At 48.1% G+C, this 18,107-nt stretch overlaps 1 protein-coding gene across 11 annotated transcripts in view; it reads left to right on the top strand.

The window, feature by feature from the left end:
• Positions 1-18,107, top strand: part of TRIO (trio Rho guanine nucleotide exchange factor) — a 372,523-nt gene that overhangs the window by 196,954 nt on the left and 157,462 nt on the right. For all 11 annotated transcript variants that reach the window (XM_004274483.3, XM_049708367.1, XM_049708366.1 and 8 more), the window contains exons 10-11: positions 6,162-6,284; positions 17,742-17,933. In XM_004274483.3, coding sequence (XP_004274531.2) covers positions 6,162-6,284; positions 17,742-17,933 — 315 coding nt within the window. The remainder of the gene's footprint in view (positions 1-6,161; positions 6,285-17,741; positions 17,934-18,107) is intronic.

The raw sequence follows: 18,107 nt of genomic DNA, 5'->3' as shown, positions 1-18,107 counted from the left end.
AAGTATGCTGTGAGCATTAGGGAAGAAGGTGCCAGGCAGGCTCAGATGGCAGGGGTGTGTGGGTTCCTTCACTTCTGATTCTTAACTTCGTGATTAAGTGTCATTAACAGCGTAATACTGGACGTCCGTCCTCCTTGCAGCAGTGGCTGAAACACTGGCCTTTAAGAAAAGTTATGTTATTGAAGAGCAGGCCTCCTTTTTGGTCCCCATTTGAGTTTAGCAAATTTCAAATGATGTGGCTTAGTTGTTCGGTCATCCTTTGTTATAATCACTAAAATAGCATTGATTTGATCATCAAGAAAGCTCTTATCTAGGGCTTCCCTGGTGGCGCAGTGGTTGAGAGTCCGCCTGCCGATGCAGGGGACGCGGGTTCGTGCCCCGGTCCGGGAGGATACCACATGCCGCGGAGCGGCTGGGCCCGTGGGCCATGGCCGCTGAGCCTGCGTATCCGGAGCCTGTGCTCCGCAACGGGAGAGGCCACAACCGTGAGAGGCCTGCGTACCGCCAAAAAAAAAAAAAAAGAAAGAAAGCTCTTATCTAAATGCTTCTGTCAGGAGCACTTATTTAAAAGCAGAACTAGAAGCATAGTATGTCTATTTCTAGATTGGTATCCTGATGATTTAAATAACAGCCAGCCTGTTGAACAAGGAAGTAACTAAAGTAAGTGAAACTGGGTTAGTTTTGGTTTTACAGGGAATCTAGGGTAGGGATGGGAGGAAGTTCATATTTTGCCACTAGAAAATCTGATTTTATATTAAAAAGAACAAATTCAGAATATTTTAGAATTACCATTGTTTTTTATTTGTTTCATGTAACCGTAGTTTTAAAAACTGAATATAGAATCGGCAGAGTTAATTGTTTCATTTTTGTGTGCTTAAAATGTGACTTAGAGCAGCGGTCCCCAACCTTTTTTGGTACCAGGGACTGGTTTCGTGGAAGACAGTCTCCTTCCATGGGCTGGAGTGGGTGGGGGTGGTCAGGCGGTGATGCGAGCGATGGGGGCAGCAGTTGAAGCTTCGCTCGCTTGCCCGTCGCTCACCTGCTGCTGTGCGGCCGGGGTCTTAACAGGGTGGAGGCCCCCTGACTTAGAGGGAACTCTCATTATTGTGACAGAAAACACTGATTGCCTAGGCCTTGTCTCTTTAAAACAGTAGCTAAAATTGACAGATGTTTGTATGTTTTCCCTGAATACCGTTTGCATCCAAAGTTCCCAGTAAAAATAGATAAGCTTAATGTGCTCCTGGTGGTTTTATGTCAGAGGTCTGGTCTAGTTTTTACAAACAGTAAATCTTAGCGCTGGAACTCTAACGTTAGAAATACTTTAAAGGTTTTCATATAGTATTTACATTTCATAAAGTAACACAGTATAATGAGGGGTAGGAGCCTGTGTTCGGATTCTTGAAGTCCTGTGTTGGTTTCTCTTTTTAACGAGGTGTTCTTTCCCGGGCTCTTAACTTTCCTGAGCATCCAGGTCTTGCTTAATAGAGATAATAATAAAAGTCTACTGTCTTCTGTGTAGCCCTTGGGACACATGTGTTTTGGAATTAAGAATCTCTCGGAGTTGAGAAAGAGAACAGTGTGTATACACTGTGATACACGCTCTTGTGAGGTCTGGGCAGCCCCCCATCATCAAGCACATGGGGATTTCTGCAGCCAAACGTTCAAGGACCCACACCAAAGGGGTCAATAAAGACTATTAGTAACCTCAGGTCAGGTCTTATCGCCAATGATTTTTTCTGACCAAGTTTTGAAAAAATATTTGGAATTTCAGAGCTGTTTTTAGCTTTTTGTGGATAAGGGGTTATGGACCTGTATTGCCCTCCCAAGCACAGCACAGAATAATCTCTCAATAGATGATGACAGAGACAATGACATGGTACCTGGTGATGATAGAAGGCTGTTCTAGTAAGTATTTGACATAAACACCTCTGCATTTTCAAGGGAAAATGTCATTACATTGGTCTTTATATTGCATGTTGTTGACACATAGGCCCTTGAGACTGTCTCCTCTCTGACAAGGGTTTAGTATTTAGTTGTAAGTTCTTAAGTAGTAATTACTTAGAAATATTAATCCACAAAACATAGTGAATATTAGGTAGTAGGGGCTTATGGCAGAAAATTACTTTAGAGATTGTACGGGATGGCCAGACTTGGCCATGTGAGTGAGGGTAGAAAAGGGAACAGTGGCCAGTTCCCGAGACGTGTGGTCCAGGCGTGGTGTTGTTTGCTGGTTCACCTCCCCCCGTTTTGCTCTCTATTATAATAGTGTCACTTACCCAATAGCCTGAACTGTTCTGAAGCAAAGCAGCTCTTTCCTTCCTCAGTTTGCCACCTGTGTGCCAGCTCTGCTGACTTGAAGAGGCAGTGGAGACTAGAGGTTAAGAGAATGGACCCTGCTTCCTGGGTCCAGGTCCACAGACTGGCTCTTCCACTTGGTAGCCGTTGGTCCTGCGTCTTCATGTATGAAATAGAGTCACGATGTACCCCCATCCAGCTCTCCGTGAGGACTGGTGGTGTAGTGTACGTCAGGGCCGGCTTCAGTAGCAGGTGCTCAGACAGCAGCGCAATTATTCGTTAAGAGATGAGCATTATCATACTGCCGTCGTCACGTTCAATCTTATAATTACATTACAAGCAGGGAGCTGAGCAATCTGAGATTTTCTGCACAGCTGACATTTTGACTTAGATGCTGAGAAGGATTATCTGTGTTCTAAGTCTTGGCGGCTCACTTTGGAGCGACCTTGACCTTGGGGCTATCATGGTGCCTGTTAGAGGACACTGTACAGAGGAACGAGCTTGCCCCACATTCCGCGAACAAGGAGGGGGCGCTGTCGGCCTCCCAGCCTTGCTCTTCTGCCTGTGAACCAGGTGCCCTGGGAAGGACTGGCTTTTGCCCTTTTTCCTCGAGCCGGCTGCAGAGAGCAAGTTGTTGTTCAGGTGAAGGTCACAAGGCAGGGAGAGGGCAGCTGCCACCACGGCTGAGTCAGGGAGGGGGCCGGCTGGACTAGTTTGATGGAGCCCCTGGCTTGCAAATACTTTTATGTTTTAAATGGAAAGGTTCCACAAGCTTGTCTTTCAAATGCTCCTTGGGCAGGTACGTGCATTCAGGATTCCTTGGCGATCTGGGAAACATTCTCAGACTTAATGAGAAGCAAAAGCCTCCTGGGGAAGTTTGGTTTTGAGTATGAGCTAGATTTCACAATTGTCTGCGACTGTTTTTAAAAAGTGCTTGGAATTTGTAGTCTTCTTTGAATTACTTTCATGTTTGTTGGAAATATAATTTCACTTGGTATTTATAATTCTGTGAAAAGGAACCACTAATAAAAGAAAAATTGTAACCCATTTGTAACCCTGAGTGATTGGTTCATAATAGCTTTTATTTCCAATTTATGCTTTCTGAAGCAACTTTTCTTGGGCTTGAAAAAACAAATTCTTATTTTTTAAAAACGACTGTGTTTTGCTCCCTCCAGCTCCTTCTACCAAATAGTGTTTGTCTTTTACTTTTTGAAATTGTGCCCTTACTTCAAGTCTGTATCGAGTCATCAGTACTCGTCAGGTTTGCTGTTTGCCAAACCTCGATTCTTCTTTTTACACTATGTTGGGGAGTGTACAGCAGATACTATAGCTGTAGGTTAAAAAAAGAGTCTCCTAGTCTTTCATGCAGATCTGATAGGGAAGTGGACAGTGGCATAGATGTACTTACGTATCTCTCAACTCTTTTCAAGCTTAGTATACTTGATTCTAGTCTTCTGCCTGGTGCTGGCCTCATACCGAAAGGCACATTCCATTAACTGTATCCATTCTTTGAAGTTGAGACATCTTGAAATTATCACTGGGTATTTCTGTACTAGTGAGACAGGACCTGTGTTCTGTAATACGTAGTAAGAGACTGTCATATAAACAGCAGCTTGATATCAGGTGGTGAATGTGGTATTACCTACTAATGGTGATACTGAAGGTCTCTCTCTCTCTTTTTAATCTGAAGAAAGAAAAATAATATACAAAGTGCACTGGTTAAAAAGCAATGGAATATTCATAGCCTGTGCTACCAAAGAGCTTGACATTAGATGGAAGCTGTCTCTGGTGACAGTTTGTGGGTGGGGATGGCTTGTGTGCTGTATACCTGCCACGCCAGGATATTAAGGTGCTTGACAACTCACAGGCCTCCATTATTATCCCCACTGAGCAGGCGGGAAGCTGCGGCTCAGAAGGGCTACCCCGTGTCTACGGGGCAGAGGGCTAGACATGAAAGGTAAAGAGGGAGCTTTTCAGAAGGGCTGGGAGGTGGACAGACAGAAGACAAATGGATCCAGTAGGAATCACTTTGATAGTGTGACCCCGGGTGACTGGCAGAGCGTGGTGTTGACAGAGGTTCAGAAATAAACTATGGCAATAGGGTAAGCGTGTACCTGTAGCCTGAGCAGCCGCTGTGCTTCGAGGCTTGACCTCCGTACCCCACCCTGTCCTCCCACATGCGCGCGCGGGCGCACGCGCGCGCACACACACACACACACACACACACACACACACACACACACACACACACACACACACACACACACACACACACACACACACACACACACACACACACACACACACACACACACACACACACCCCTGCTCATTCTACAAGGCTCTTACAGACCACCAGGGATTTACTCAGGTTCGTGAGCCATTTTATTTACACGCATTACTGACTTTGCTAAGCCCTATGCAGAAAGGACCATCAGTCAGACCGGAAGGTGACTGGTGTGGAGCAGAAGAGGACGAGTCCGGCTGTCCGTGCACAGGCCTTTAGCAGCTGCCTCTGTTTATCTAGATGTCTGTCAGCACAACTGATCTCTCAGTGGTGGAGGTAACAAAGGGCAAGGGATCACTTTTGTAGCAATGAACCTCAAATTAACGCCCCTTTTATTTATTTACTTTAACTGAAATATAGCTGGCATGCAGTGTTAGGTTAGTGTCAGGTGTACTCTGTAGTGACTTGGCATTTGCATACATTGTGAAACAATCACCGGGTAAATTTAGTGCCCAGCTGTCCACACACAGTTATTGCAGTATTATCCACTGTCTTCCCCAAGCTGTGCATTGCATTCCCCACCCTAAGGCCCCCTTAATTTTGCAGTTAGTGGAGGGCTGTGACTGGGCCCCTTCCAGGTTGTCCTCTAGACCACAGTCCTAGCTGTGCGGCTCCAGGCAGGTCTTTAGTCCAAGATTGTTTTGATCTGCATCCTTAGTTACCATGGCTACTAATTGCAGAATCCGAGGTGGCCTTCAGTACTTTGCAACACATGAACAAATGTCTTCAGATATTCAAATATCTTTTAAGGAAAGTTTCTGGCTAAAGACGTCACTGACTTCGTTTTTGGCTGGTTATCTCCTCTCCATCAGAAGGAGACAAATGTGTATTTGATGTTGTCTTAAATATGTTGTGTGATGATGTTGGCGTTTTGCAACTTCTCAAGTGCAGTAGCCAGTGAACTACTCAGCCCCAGCTGTGACTTAAAAACGTTGGGTTGCCCTGCTTTACTTTTACTCTTTTTCTTTAGTGTGGTGGATTTCAGCTAGCAAGAACTCTTTTATGTCTTTAAGTTCATGGGATGTTTAGCTTTCACAACCAGCTTAGTTTATAGAATAAATTATCCTCGAAGACCAGGACAGAGGCATTTAGCTGTTTTGTTTTCCTGGGTTTTACTTACATGTTTCAAGTCTTTTAGAAGAGACAGAAAAACATGAACTCTGTAGTTAGACTTCAATTGTCTGAGTTGTGAAGCTTTGAGCCTTATAAAAATGTTAAGTTAAATTGCTCCTCTGTGACTTGACTACCACTATCTCACACAAAACCCAGGCAGTTTTGTTGGCTCAGTCATGCATAAACTGAGGTGAGATTTAATTTAATCATTATTGCATGTAATATTTATACATAGACAGACTTGCACTATTAAAGTAAGAGCTGATTAAAATCGTGGTGGGAAAGCTGACAGAAGATGTAATTCTCAACGTGTTAGATTACTGTCCGGTTGCTCCCAATTTTTTTTCTCCCTTGTTTCTTATTTCTTATAGAGTTTAGATAAGAGACTGTATCGTTAATGGATAGCCCTAAAACTGATGGAGGCAGGCATGGTTTTTATGGCATGTATATCTGTATTTCATTGTAGGTGCTGGACTGGATTGAGAACCATGGAGAAGCATTTCTGAGCAAACATACAGGTGTGGGGAAATCTCTCCATCGGGCCAGAGCTTTGCAGAAACGTCATGAAGATTTTGAAGAAGTAGCACAGGTAAAACAATGGCTTTTACTATTTTCTTCCATAAATACCTATGTGGTTGGTTTTGAATTACAGTTTTAACCCCACCTCTGTTGACTTAGCTTTAATGACGTAGGTTTGAAGGTGATTCAGAGATAATGGTCAGATTTCAGATGAAGCTGTCATGGCCTGGCCGAAAGATGATTTAGACGGTTGACCCTTTCATAAATGCGAAGTTCTTGAAACAGAAAAATGTCTTGGATATTTTTGCCATATTTATGGTACAAGTGTCTGTTGACGAGTTTGTAAAATTCCAGTTCATAATCAGGGAATAACAGTCCTTGAATTTCTGTAATGATGGGCCAGCATTTCTTTTCCCTTTTCTATTTCTTTTAAAGTCATGTGCTTCAGAAACAGGAGGCAGGGGTGTGGTGTGTTAAGAGCATGAGATTTGTGGAGTTGGAATGTTGGCTGTAATGCTCACCAGCTGTGTGGCTTTGGAAAAGTCTCTTAACCTTTCTGAGCTTAACTTTTTTACCTGAAAAGTAGGCACAGTGAGGGCTGCTGGAGAGGAAGTAAGGTGTGTGTGATAGTGACATGTATGACATCTCGCCCAGGTCTTTCCCACATTGGTAAATGTGCCTTTCATTTAGGTTTGTGTTTTGAAAGAAAGAGGAGTGAAGGAGGGAGAGATTACCATGCCATGATATATATGTGGAAGCTGTAGGAGCTAGGGTAGAAGTTGTTTTCAAAAGAAATTGTAGGATGAATCCAAACTGAGACACATTATGGTAAAGCGGAGGAACACCAAAGGCAGAGTCTCAACAAGGAGAGAGAGAAATAACAAAATCACAACCGTGAGAATGACTCTTAGCTGACTTCTCACCAGTAACTGCAGATTCTGGAAGACAGTGGGACGGAGACCTGAGGGAAAGGAACTCTGAACCTGAAATTCCACACCCAGTGGAGCTGTCATTCAACAGTGAGAATAAAATATAGACCAAGACCAAGAGAGTTTACCATTCACTTACTTACAGGAGAACTGAGGTGTGTAGTTTAGTCAGAGTAATGGAAGCACCCACTGTAGTTTAAACTCCACGAGCGCAGGGATTTTGTGTTGTTCACTTCTCTGTCACTAGCGCCTAGAACAAGGCTGGCGTGGGGCAGCTAAGCGTCCAGCAGTATTTGTTGAACGAGTTAATTTAATGAATAAAAAGGAAATATGAGAAGAAAGGCTTGAGGTCAGTAATGAACACAGAAATTGGTAAATATGTTTGTAAATCAAAGGCTTACCATTTAGACACAAGACGGTAGAATTGGGGGGTAGTTAAAAACAAGACGGAGCAAAGCCCCGGAGCACTTGAACACAGAAGGTGGAGAGGTGTCCTGAGGAGGTTGGCAGGAGGTGTTGCTCGTCTTAGATTTGTAAAGACAGGGGTGCGTGTGAGCGTTTTTGAATGACTACTAAGTGCAGGGTTAGAAAACACCGCTTCCCATAAGTATAAAGAGAAAAGAAATACAGAAAACCAGATAAGTAAAAACTCAGGAAAATGGGTCTAGTGGAAGCAAAAGAAAGGAGAACAACAAAAATCATGTCGGAAATCACAAAATAAGATGTAGCAATTTGTCCCCAAATAGCAGTAATTAAAGTCAATGCAAAATAGATTATACTTGTTAAAAGAAAGATTCTCTGATTGAATAGTTTTTTAAAAATCATACTGTGTATTGTTTTCAAAGGGCAAACCTGAAACATAAATACCCAGGAATTTTGAAAGTATGTAAAGTGTTAGAAGAAGATCCACCAGGCAACTATTAAGCCAATGAAAACTGGTATAGGAATATTGGTGTTAAGCAAATAGACGTGAGAGCATAAAAAGGTCATTAGAAATAAGGAGAGCCTTCAGTTATAAAAGGGGGAGTGTCAATATACATCTAACGATTTAGTCTCAAAATCTGTAACGCCAACATAAGCAGGAGTGGGTGCGTCCATGGGTTTTACACGACAGAGGGTTCAGGAAGCTGATGTGAGATAGAGTCATGAGATAAGAAAGCAAACTGCACTTCAGTCCTGTTCAGGGAAAATGCCTTTAAAAAGTTACCTCCTTTAGGGCTTCCCTGGTGGCTCAGTGCTTGAGAGTACGCCTGCCGATGCAGGGGACGCGGGTTCGTGCCCCGGTCTGGGAAGATCCCACATGCCGCGGAACAGCTGCGCCCGTGAGCCATGGCCGCGTGAGCCTGCGCGTCCGGAGCCTGTGCTCCGCAACGGGAGAGGCCACAACAGTGAGAGGCCCGCGTGCCACAAAAAAAAAAAAAAGTTACCTCCTTTACACTGTAAAAGTCTCTGTATGTAAAGTTAAAGTGACACCCAGCCTTGTGCATTCTTGATCTTAGAAGCGGGATGGAAGAGGCTCCGTGCTCAGCGGCCTTGCCGCACCAGGATGGGTCTCTGGATTTCTCTTTTCTGCATTACGTGTGATGTCCCTACTTACGGTTGCTGGCAAATATTTTGCCTTCCTCTCGTAGCCGAAGAAATGTGGAGCATGTGTTCCATCTCCCCTTGGTTTTTCCATAAGATAAGCTACTGCTTTGTAGCCTTGTGGTTTGAGGATGGATGTGAGATTTGGATCCTCTGAGCAAAGACTTCAGGCGCCAAAGAATCTAAGAGGTGGGACTGCAAACAACCAAACCCAAAGCAGGCTCCTGCCCCAAGTAGCAAGGTCCCCCGTGACTGTGGGCTCGGTTCCAGTGGAAAGGCGCTGGCCTGCCGAGTGTCCTCGTGTGCGTCCAGCACCTGTTGACCCCTCCCTCTAATTCCTGTGGTGCCTTCTGTGGCGACCCTCGCCCTATCTTTTCATGGTAATCTTACTTCTTCAGATCTAAGATGACAATCAAAGCCGTCAACACAGGGGCTCGGGGGGCAGCAAGAGGGGAACACTTTCTTTGTCGGGCACGTTTGCGTCTTGAGGTTTCTAGGGCGAGCCCCAGAGCGGAGGGAGGACTGCCTTTACCCCTGGTTCAGAGAAAGGCAGGGGCCTGTCAGCTTCCGCCGCTCCCCGGCCGGGTCTCACTGCTTTCTTATCATCTTTGGCATTTTGACCCTGGGACTCTAAGGGGTACCTGACCCTCTTTTCCTTAAATTGAGAGTCCTTAAGCCCAAGTCTGAACTGTGCATGAAAAAACAAAAACCTTAAACGTGAACACCTTTTGCTCACTTTGCAAACATCTGCACCCGGTTTCCCTCCCTCTGGTCTTCATATAATCACCAGTCGTGTGCCAGGGGTTCATTCTGCCGGGGCCTGGGGAGCCACGCACAGACACCCAGCCTCCCCTCTCCGCGGGCCTCTCTCCTTTGCAAACCCGCCGGGGGGCAGGCTCTGAGCGCTCCGCCCTGGACCTGGCCGTGCACTCATTTCCACCCCCTGCTGGGACCTGGCCCCTCACTTCTGACCTCTTGGCCCAGCATCTCCAGCTTCTCCTTCTCTTCGTTCTTTTCCTTCTGGCATGAAATGTTTATAGGCCCTCCCGTCACTTGGAGAATGTCGCTTGATGCTGGTGCATGTTTTAGATACCGTTGGTTCAGAGGAAGTGTTGTGCACTTTACCTCCATCGCCCCTGGCACCGGCCTTCCGGTTTCTGCGTCCCTGGCTGATAAAACTGTAGCCAGGAGGCACACAGGGACGTGCTGTTGCCCAGAGTGGGCATTCAGCAGTCTGCCGTGGTTGGCTGTGAACGGGGACCAGCCCCTCCTGTATGATAAATCCCCTCCACTTGCCTCAGGGTGAAAGGCTCTGATCCCTTCTGTCTGCAGACATGCGTCCAGCTCAGTGTGTGTCGTGTGACAGGGCCCGAGTGGTCCCTGATGGGGTTCTGGAGCCCGGTGCTCGCTGCCCCTGTACCTGCAGAAACTGCGCATCACGGACCCACTTCAGGCTCGTTCTGAAAGGAACGTGCCCTGCCTCAGAGGACACCGGGGGGCCGCCCTGGACCCCTCTACGATAAGAACAGATTAAACGTAGTAAGCTGGGAGGGGGCTGTAGACCTGAAGAAATAGAGTGGGCTTCTCTCTCTAGCCCCCCCAGCTTGTTTAATAAAGATTCTTTGAGGGGTGTAAGAGGGAGGAGGGTAGCGTTTTAAGCCAGGAGAGGTCTGTCGTGTGAAGTGGCTCCGCAAGGAGCCGGGCTTTATTAAGACCACGTGCAGCGGATTCGGGCTAGACAGCGGCCTGGGTATCGAGCCAGATTACACTCTGTGTTTGTAGCTTCATTCATGGAAAGCTGTCTGCCTCTTCCCAGAGAAGACGACGTCAGTCTTGCTCTCGTGCAGGGGGCGAGGCCACTGGAGGGAATGCCTTCCCCACCTTTCCTTCTCTACCCTCCCGTCTTCGATTGCTTTCTGTCCAAACAAAGTATAATCCAAGTCCTACGGCAGAGGGAGGTCTACGGTCATGCTTTAGATGTATGTATGTTTTGGACAGAATGGCCTTTGGAGGCACCTTAAAAACAGGAACAGAGAGGCATCTTTAGTGTTTAATAAAGAGCCTTTTCTCATTTTCTGAAACGTACTCACAAAGGTAAAACACATTTTGGGTTTAGGGAAAAGAAATTTCTTTTTCATAGTTAAGTTTAAGGTGAGTTAGTGTGTGTCTTGGGGTTGTGTTTTGAAGGGTCCTTTGTAAAACGAATTCTAAATTGTCTCTAGACAATCTTTAGTTTCAAGATATTGAATTAGCAGTTTATTTAATGAATCTTTCTTAAAGTCAGCTTCTTCAAAACATGACATGGTAAAGTAACATGACAGAGATTCAGAAACGAAGTGTCAGAAGTCTTCTGGTTGAATTCATTTAAAACCTACTAAATATAGATTATTGTGTAGGACGGTTCTAGTGTTCTGAGAAGGGGGAACCCGAAAAGAGCCTCTTGTGTCCCTGGCGGCAGCGAGCTGTGCAGCCGGTGTGACTTCTGCAGGCCCTCGACTTCGCTGCGAGGCCCCTGGTTTCAGCTGTTTCAGACACTGCTAGAGCCACATCAGGAAGCGTGGGACCATTTCTGCACACGGTTCGGCAGACCCGAGAACCCCCTCATGACTAATCTGAAGATCATTCCTTCTGTATGTCGTACAGTGATTGTTGAGTAGATAGATCCTATCCGATGACGCCATGCTGATGAATTTCTAGAGCGCGGCAGATGCAGCCACTTTGCACGTTCACGCAGGAGCTTTAAAAAAGAAATGAACAATGCTTTCCACGTGAGGCTTTTTGCAAATGACTGGGAAAGGAAGGTGCTCTTTGACAGTCCCTGCTCTTCTACCTTATAAATAATTGTCCAAGTTTAACGTCCCTTTTTAGATTTAAAAAGCTATGAGTACAGCAGCCAGGAAAGCTGAGAAAATTCTGGTTCGAGGAAGAAGCTGGTTTTGAGAGCACAGAAGATGTCTCTAATAGGAGTCAGTACATCTCTGGCATAGCATCTTCCTGTAGGTGCCTTCTCTCATGTCTGCTTGTCCCCTGGGATTCAAATCACCTTCCAAAGACGTAAACATCTCAAAGTTGTTCTCCAGGAAGCCATTTCTGTCAGTGACTTTTTTTGTGTGCGATACAATTAACGTGTCGTCCAGGATAAAGAAGTGTGGCATTCGGGAAAGCAAGGAGACCTTAACCATTCATTCTGGATTTTCAGAAGCTAATCAGGCCAATTCTCTAACCCCCGGGGTCTCTCCTGAGCTCATTCATCTTTTGCAGGGAGGATGCTCTGAGCACAGCACGTGGGCACTTTCGGCACACCTGAAATTCAGGCGTGACATGCTTGTGTTTTCCTCCTTTCCTAAGATCAAGAAAACCCATCTTTTTTTTTTTTTTAACCAGTTTCTAAATATAGCCTCTGGCCATCTTGCGTAAGACCCAGGCTGTAGCTGCTGTGGACGGTAGGGAGAGAAGGTCTGATCCTCCTCTGAAAGGCTCTTGTGTTTCTTGAGACCTAGGACATTGTGCAATTTTAATTTATTTCTCAAGAAAAAAGGAAACTCTCTGGGCGCACCCCGGCCTGGCCCTACAGTATATCTCCTTCAGTCCTCGCTGCAGGGATTGGTACCCCACCCCATGGACCAGGAACTGGGCCCCGGGGGAGATGCCCTGGGGACAGGGCAGTGGGTGGAAGAGGGGACTCCAGTCTCTTCAGACCCAAAAACAGCCTCCTTTGCTTGACGCCTCCTCCCTGCTGTAAGTCTAAGATTGAGTGACTCAGCCTTCCCTTCTGAGAGGACCGCTGGCCGAGGCCTTTGTTTTGGGGACAGTCCCAGCTCTCCTGGCTGCTGGCTCAGTTTTTGTACCTCTTTGTCTCCGTGTTCTGGCTTATAAAGTCGAAGTGAAATCGTGTCCTTGTCACAAGCCTGCTTCGGGGCACAGAGCAAGTGCTCCAAAGCTAGTGTTTCTCATCCGTATGTTTATGAACACACGGAGATCCATTTCTTCCATGGCCAAAGGATCCAGGGTAGGTTCTGTGCACAGGGAGGCCTTGGCCTTGGGTTTCAGACAGGCCGCGGGCTAACCCTAGCTCCAGCAGCACCTACTGCTGTGCCGAGGGAGAGCCACGGAGACCTTCCTACTGGCTCAGGGTCTTCAAGCGTAAAATGAGAGGTGAGACGAAATGAGTGCTGTTTCGTGTCCCAGATCATTCAGAAATGCACTTCTTCCTTTGGGACGTTGATTGTTGTAACTGTCTTTACCTGCTGGCCAAGAGGCGGAAAGCCTTCAGAATTGGCATGTGTTGGGAGGCTCTGTCACCTGCAGATCCACTTACTAAACTCGAGAGGGAAGCGGCTTCACGGCTGTAGTGACAATAGATGCGAGAACAGGACTCGGCTCTTAACAGGTGTGTACGTGCAGCGTACAGCGTGCTACGCTGTCTGCTCCGTCCAGCACCGAGGCCCCGTCACGCCTCTGCTCAGAGCTGCAGGGCACGGTCCTGGGAGGCCCCGCAGGGAAGCGTGGATCCCCATAAAGCCACCGTCCCCAGGAATGTCACCTCACTGTGCGGCCTCTGATGAGCGGAGGCCTCTGGGGGCAACGTGTATGCGAACCTGCCCAGCAGGAACCTTGAGGCTGATAGCTGCCCATCGTGAGGAGAGCTTTCTCTGTGCCCAGGGGCTGCGCTGAGGGGCCAGAGGCCAGCCTCCCCGGAGGGAAGAACTAGGTCAGGGGTCCGCAAGCGGTACCGGTCTGCGGCCTGTTAGGAACGGGAGGTGAGTGGAGGGCGGGCGAGCGAAGCTTCCTCTGCCGCCCCCATCACTCGCATGACTGCCTGACCATCCTCCCTCCATCCCCGGCCCCGTCCGTTGAAAAAGCATCTTCCACGAAACCGGTCCCTGGTGCCACAAAGGTTGGGGACCGCTGGACTAGGTGACAGAATCTGTGGACAGTGTTCAGGACCTGTTCCCTAGGTGAAGGCTGTTCTTTAAAAATCTGCTCTGTGTGTGTGTGTACATACATACACATCATATCTTTTTAATAAACTTTCTTAGACAACTTTTTAGATGTACAGAAAAATGGTGGGGCTTCCCTGGTGGCGCAGTGGTTGAGAGTCCACCTGCCGATGCAGGGGACTACGGGTTCGTGCCCCGGTCCGGGAAGATCCCAGATGCCGCGGAGCGGCTGGGCCCGTGAGCTATGGCTGCTGAGCCTGCGCGTCTGGAGCCTGTGCTCCGCAATGGGAGAGGCCACAACAGTGAGAGGCCCGCGTACCACACACACACACACACACACACAAAAATGGTGAAGATGATACAGAGAATTCTCATACCCTGCACCCAGTTTCCCCTGTTATCAAAACTCACACCGTTCGTTAGTGCGGTACATTTGTTATCATTAATAAGCTAATATTGATCTAATATCATACTAATAATATATAATATTATACGAATGTAATATTGAACCGATACTGTTAGGATTAATAACTAATACTGATGAACAGAAGTCCGTACTTCGTTCAGGTTTCCTTCGTTTCCCCCTGTTCGGGGCCCCATCCCGGATCCACGCTGCATGTGGTTGTGAGGCCCCCTGAGGCTCCTCGTGGCCCCGACATTTTCCGTCGCTTCTTTTTGTGTCGTCGTCGATGGTTTCCTTATCCCTCATCGTTACCGCATCGCTGTGATTCTCATTCCTAGTTTAACTCCTCCCTCGTCCGTCTGGCCATGAGGAGGGCTGATCCTATCCAGCCTGAGGCTGTGGGTCACCACGGCGACACCCAGGTACTGACGTGACAGTCTTTCTGTCCTGTCCTTCGGAATCTCCCAGGTGGTTTGATAATCTGCGTGAAGGGCTTCTTGTCACAAAGTCACCGCTGGCCAGAGTCGCGCAGGACGGAGAGTGGACTTTTCTGAAAAGTGCTTTTGTCGTTCCAGAGCTCTTTTGAAGTGGGCAGGTGCACTGTCTGCTCTGCGCAGGAGTCAGGACAGCTTAGCTTCCCAGTGGGTCACGGTGAATATATACAAAACCCTTTAACTGTGCTTTGAAGCTCTGCAGTCAGATTGGGAATGACTGTGCTTTTCAGATGAGGCCACGTAATTGATTTCACACTCTGTAAAGTGTGCACATAGACATTTTCCGAGTCTGGCCATGTCGGTCAGTCTTACGGGGTTCTTTGACGTCTCTCCCATCATGTCTAGGAGTTCTGAAGGATCCTTTGTTAGTAGTGCAGAACATTCTTGTGAGACTTGGATAGTACCAAGAAAGAAAAGTCCCCTGAAGATGGTTTTCCAGAGGGACAGGGAGAAGGGGGTGACTGTCAGCCCTGCAGCGTGTGAAGCAGGGCTGCGTGAACCACCGTTGTGAGGGGTGAGCTGAACGACACACTGGGCTGTTGAAAGCCCAGGCCCCTGAGGCAGGCCTGGATGCGTCCCGCTTCACCACCTGCCAGCCTTGGCCTCTGAGTCTTGAGATTGGCCTCCTGGCCTCAGTCTTCTGACCTGTAAAAGGGGCTGTGGTTAGGATCAGACAGCTCAGTGCGGGGGAGGCCCTTAGACCCACGCCCAGTAAGGGCTCGTGCCAGGGTCACACTGGAGCAGGGAGCCATCGACCTATGCTGGTGACGAAGAGCAGACCGCCCTCCAACTGGTCTTTATTGTCACGTTTAAATCCCCTGTCGACACTGTACCCCCTCAGAGCCTGCCCAGGATGGACCGCTCCACCCCACCCCACCCTGACGCTTGGGCCTTGCGTGCTCTTTAAGTGTGCGTCAGTGTCATTTTTGAGATCACCTCATACTTATCACACTGAATGTTACTCTGTTGTAAAATTTTTTTAAATTTGCAGAAGAGTTGGAAATACAGCACAAAGAACCTACCCGCCACGCTAAACCGTTGACTCGAGTGTGTGTTTCCTACCAGCATCCTGCTATACAGCCGTAATACCGCCATCAAAATCAGGAAATTAACACTGACACATGGCTACCTTCTAACCCTCAGACCACCATGTCCTTCATAGCTAACGGATCCAGTGTAGAGCCACCTGTGACATTTAGCCGTCACATCTTAGTGTCCTTCAGCCTAGAGTCGCTCCTTGGTCCTTCCTTAACTTCTGTGACACGACATTTTGGAAACTCTGAGGCCCGTTGTTTTGGAGAATGCCCCTCACGTTGGGTTTGTTTGATGCTTCCTCATGCCTGTACTCTGGTTATACGTCTTCGGCAGGTGTATCCCGGGAGTGCTGCCGTGTCCTCCTAACTCCGTCCCTTCAAGGGTTGCACAGTTTAATCTGTCCTGTTACCTGTGGTGTCCACTTTGATCCCTGGGTTAAGGTGGTGTCTGCCCGATGTCTCCGTTGTAAAGTGAGTCGTTCCCCCTTTGTAATTAGCAAGTACTTTGTGGGGAGGTACTTTGAAATTCTATAACTATGCCGTCCATCCTCCAGTTTCACTTTCTGTGTCAGTCGGGACTCCTGGTTTCCGGTTGAGTGGACGGATTATCCTCCATCGCTGTCACTGTTCCCTCTGATGCTCAGATTGTCCCTCGTTTGGCCAGCATGCGCCTCCTCAAGCTGGCTTCTGTCTCCTGTCCACATTGTTCTTGGGCTTCTCCTTGCTTTGGGGCACGGTAAGATGTCGCAGATTCATCTTGTACTTTGTCTCACCCCAACCCTGGAGTCCGCCATTTCTCCACGGAGCCCTGGTTCCCTCCAGAGCAGAATGGTGCTTACAAGTGGAGATCTGGGTGCTACCATGCTTAGTGCTGCTGGGCCATCGCTGTTCCCAGGCCCTCTTGGTGGATGGGGGGCGGGGGAGGGACATGAGGGTACGTGCGCACTTACACACGTGTCTCTTGAAAACTGTGAACTTACATGGATCCTCCAGTTCCAGTCCAGTGTTGCAGGGTTGACTCAAGTATTCTCCTCCAAAATGAGGAACCCGCCTCTCATCATCCTGATGCATTGGCTTATTAGTAGGCTAATACCCCTGGAGGTCACCAGTCTCCACCTGGGAGGCTTCCCAGGGCAGGGGCACCCTGTGCCCCATCAGGCTCGGACTCCCCACAGGGGCGCCTTCGCACACCTGGGGCCACCCCCATCTCACCCATGAGGTGCCGACCCTGCTCGGCTGTGGGGCTGAAATGCTGGGGAAGGAGAAGGACGAAGGGCTCAGCCAGTGTCTCACGGGGAGCCGCATGCCTCTTCTGGGCTTCTTGGGGCCTGAATTCTGTTCTTTCCTGCACTGAGGTCCCCCACCCGGCTGGACTGCTCCCCGTCCCCGTCGGCAGCCCTCTGGCCAGCAGGTCCCTCGAACACTGTCGGGCCTCTAACAAACCTGTTGATTTGAGGAAGCCATTTGCAGCCTCGCTTATCAAGAATTAAAACAGTAATTTTCAGAGTATTTTAGACACCCCATTGATACTCAACTCTCAGCTCTCTGCCTACTTTATAGGCATTGTAGTTATTATTTCCTTTTTCTTTAAAAAACATATCCCCCGAAGTAGAGGAAAGATAAGCACAGAATTACTGATAAGTAGAAACATGTGAAAAGAGGCAGCAGCTTGTGTTTGTTTGCAACGTAACTTTTCACTTGATCTTGGGGAATTATCCTAAAGCGGCATATCATACTGAAAGACACAAAACTGGAACTCTGCACTCTGTCATAAAACCAGGAGGAAAAGTGAGGTAGGCATTTGTGGCTACGCGCTGTCTTCTGGCTGCGCGGCAGCAAAAGGCCCAAAGCCCTTTATGAGTCACGAGACGGCCAGCAGCTGCCTACCAGATACCCCATCGCTGCCTCAGACGGAAGGGCTTTGCCGTGAGGTTCAGGGTTTAACAGCCTCAAACGAGAATGGAAAAGGCTGCTCATGGAGATGTTCTGAACTCCTAAAATCATCTCTTCCCCTCCTCTTTTCTCTGTTTGATTTACAGAAAGGAACATCACACGCTGACTCTGTTCCAGTGTATTATGGCTCCCAGCCTGGCCAGTATGTCTTTTATTCACCTTCTGTGTCTCTGAATGTTCTCTTGCACAGAACACGTACACCAATGCGGATAAGTTACTAGAAGCAGCAGAACAGCTGGCTCAGACTGGGGAATGTGACCCGGAAGAGATCTATCAGGCCGCCCATCAGCTCGAGGACCGGATACAAGATTTTGTTCGGCGAGTTGAGCAGCGGAAGATCCTCCTGGACATGTCGGTGTCCTTTCACACCCACGTGAAAGAGGTGAGGCATCCGGAGGCAGAGACGGAGCCCCGTCTGGAAGGGCCTCTGGACTCCGGGGAGGAATGAGGATGGGCGTGATGTGAGAAAGTGGACCAGAGGTGACCGTTTGTGCTGGTGGGGGCAGGGCTGGCCTCCTTGCTGGCCGTCCTCGCCACACGGGCACACGCGTGCCAT

The sequence above is a fragment of the Orcinus orca genome, chromosome 3, assembly GCF_937001465.1.
Source record: "Orcinus orca chromosome 3, mOrcOrc1.1, whole genome shotgun sequence".
NCBI classification, from domain to species: Eukaryota; Metazoa; Chordata; class Mammalia; order Artiodactyla; family Delphinidae; genus Orcinus; species Orcinus orca.
Note: the sequence above shows the minus strand (reverse complement) of the source record. Positions and strands in the feature narration are given on the sequence as shown.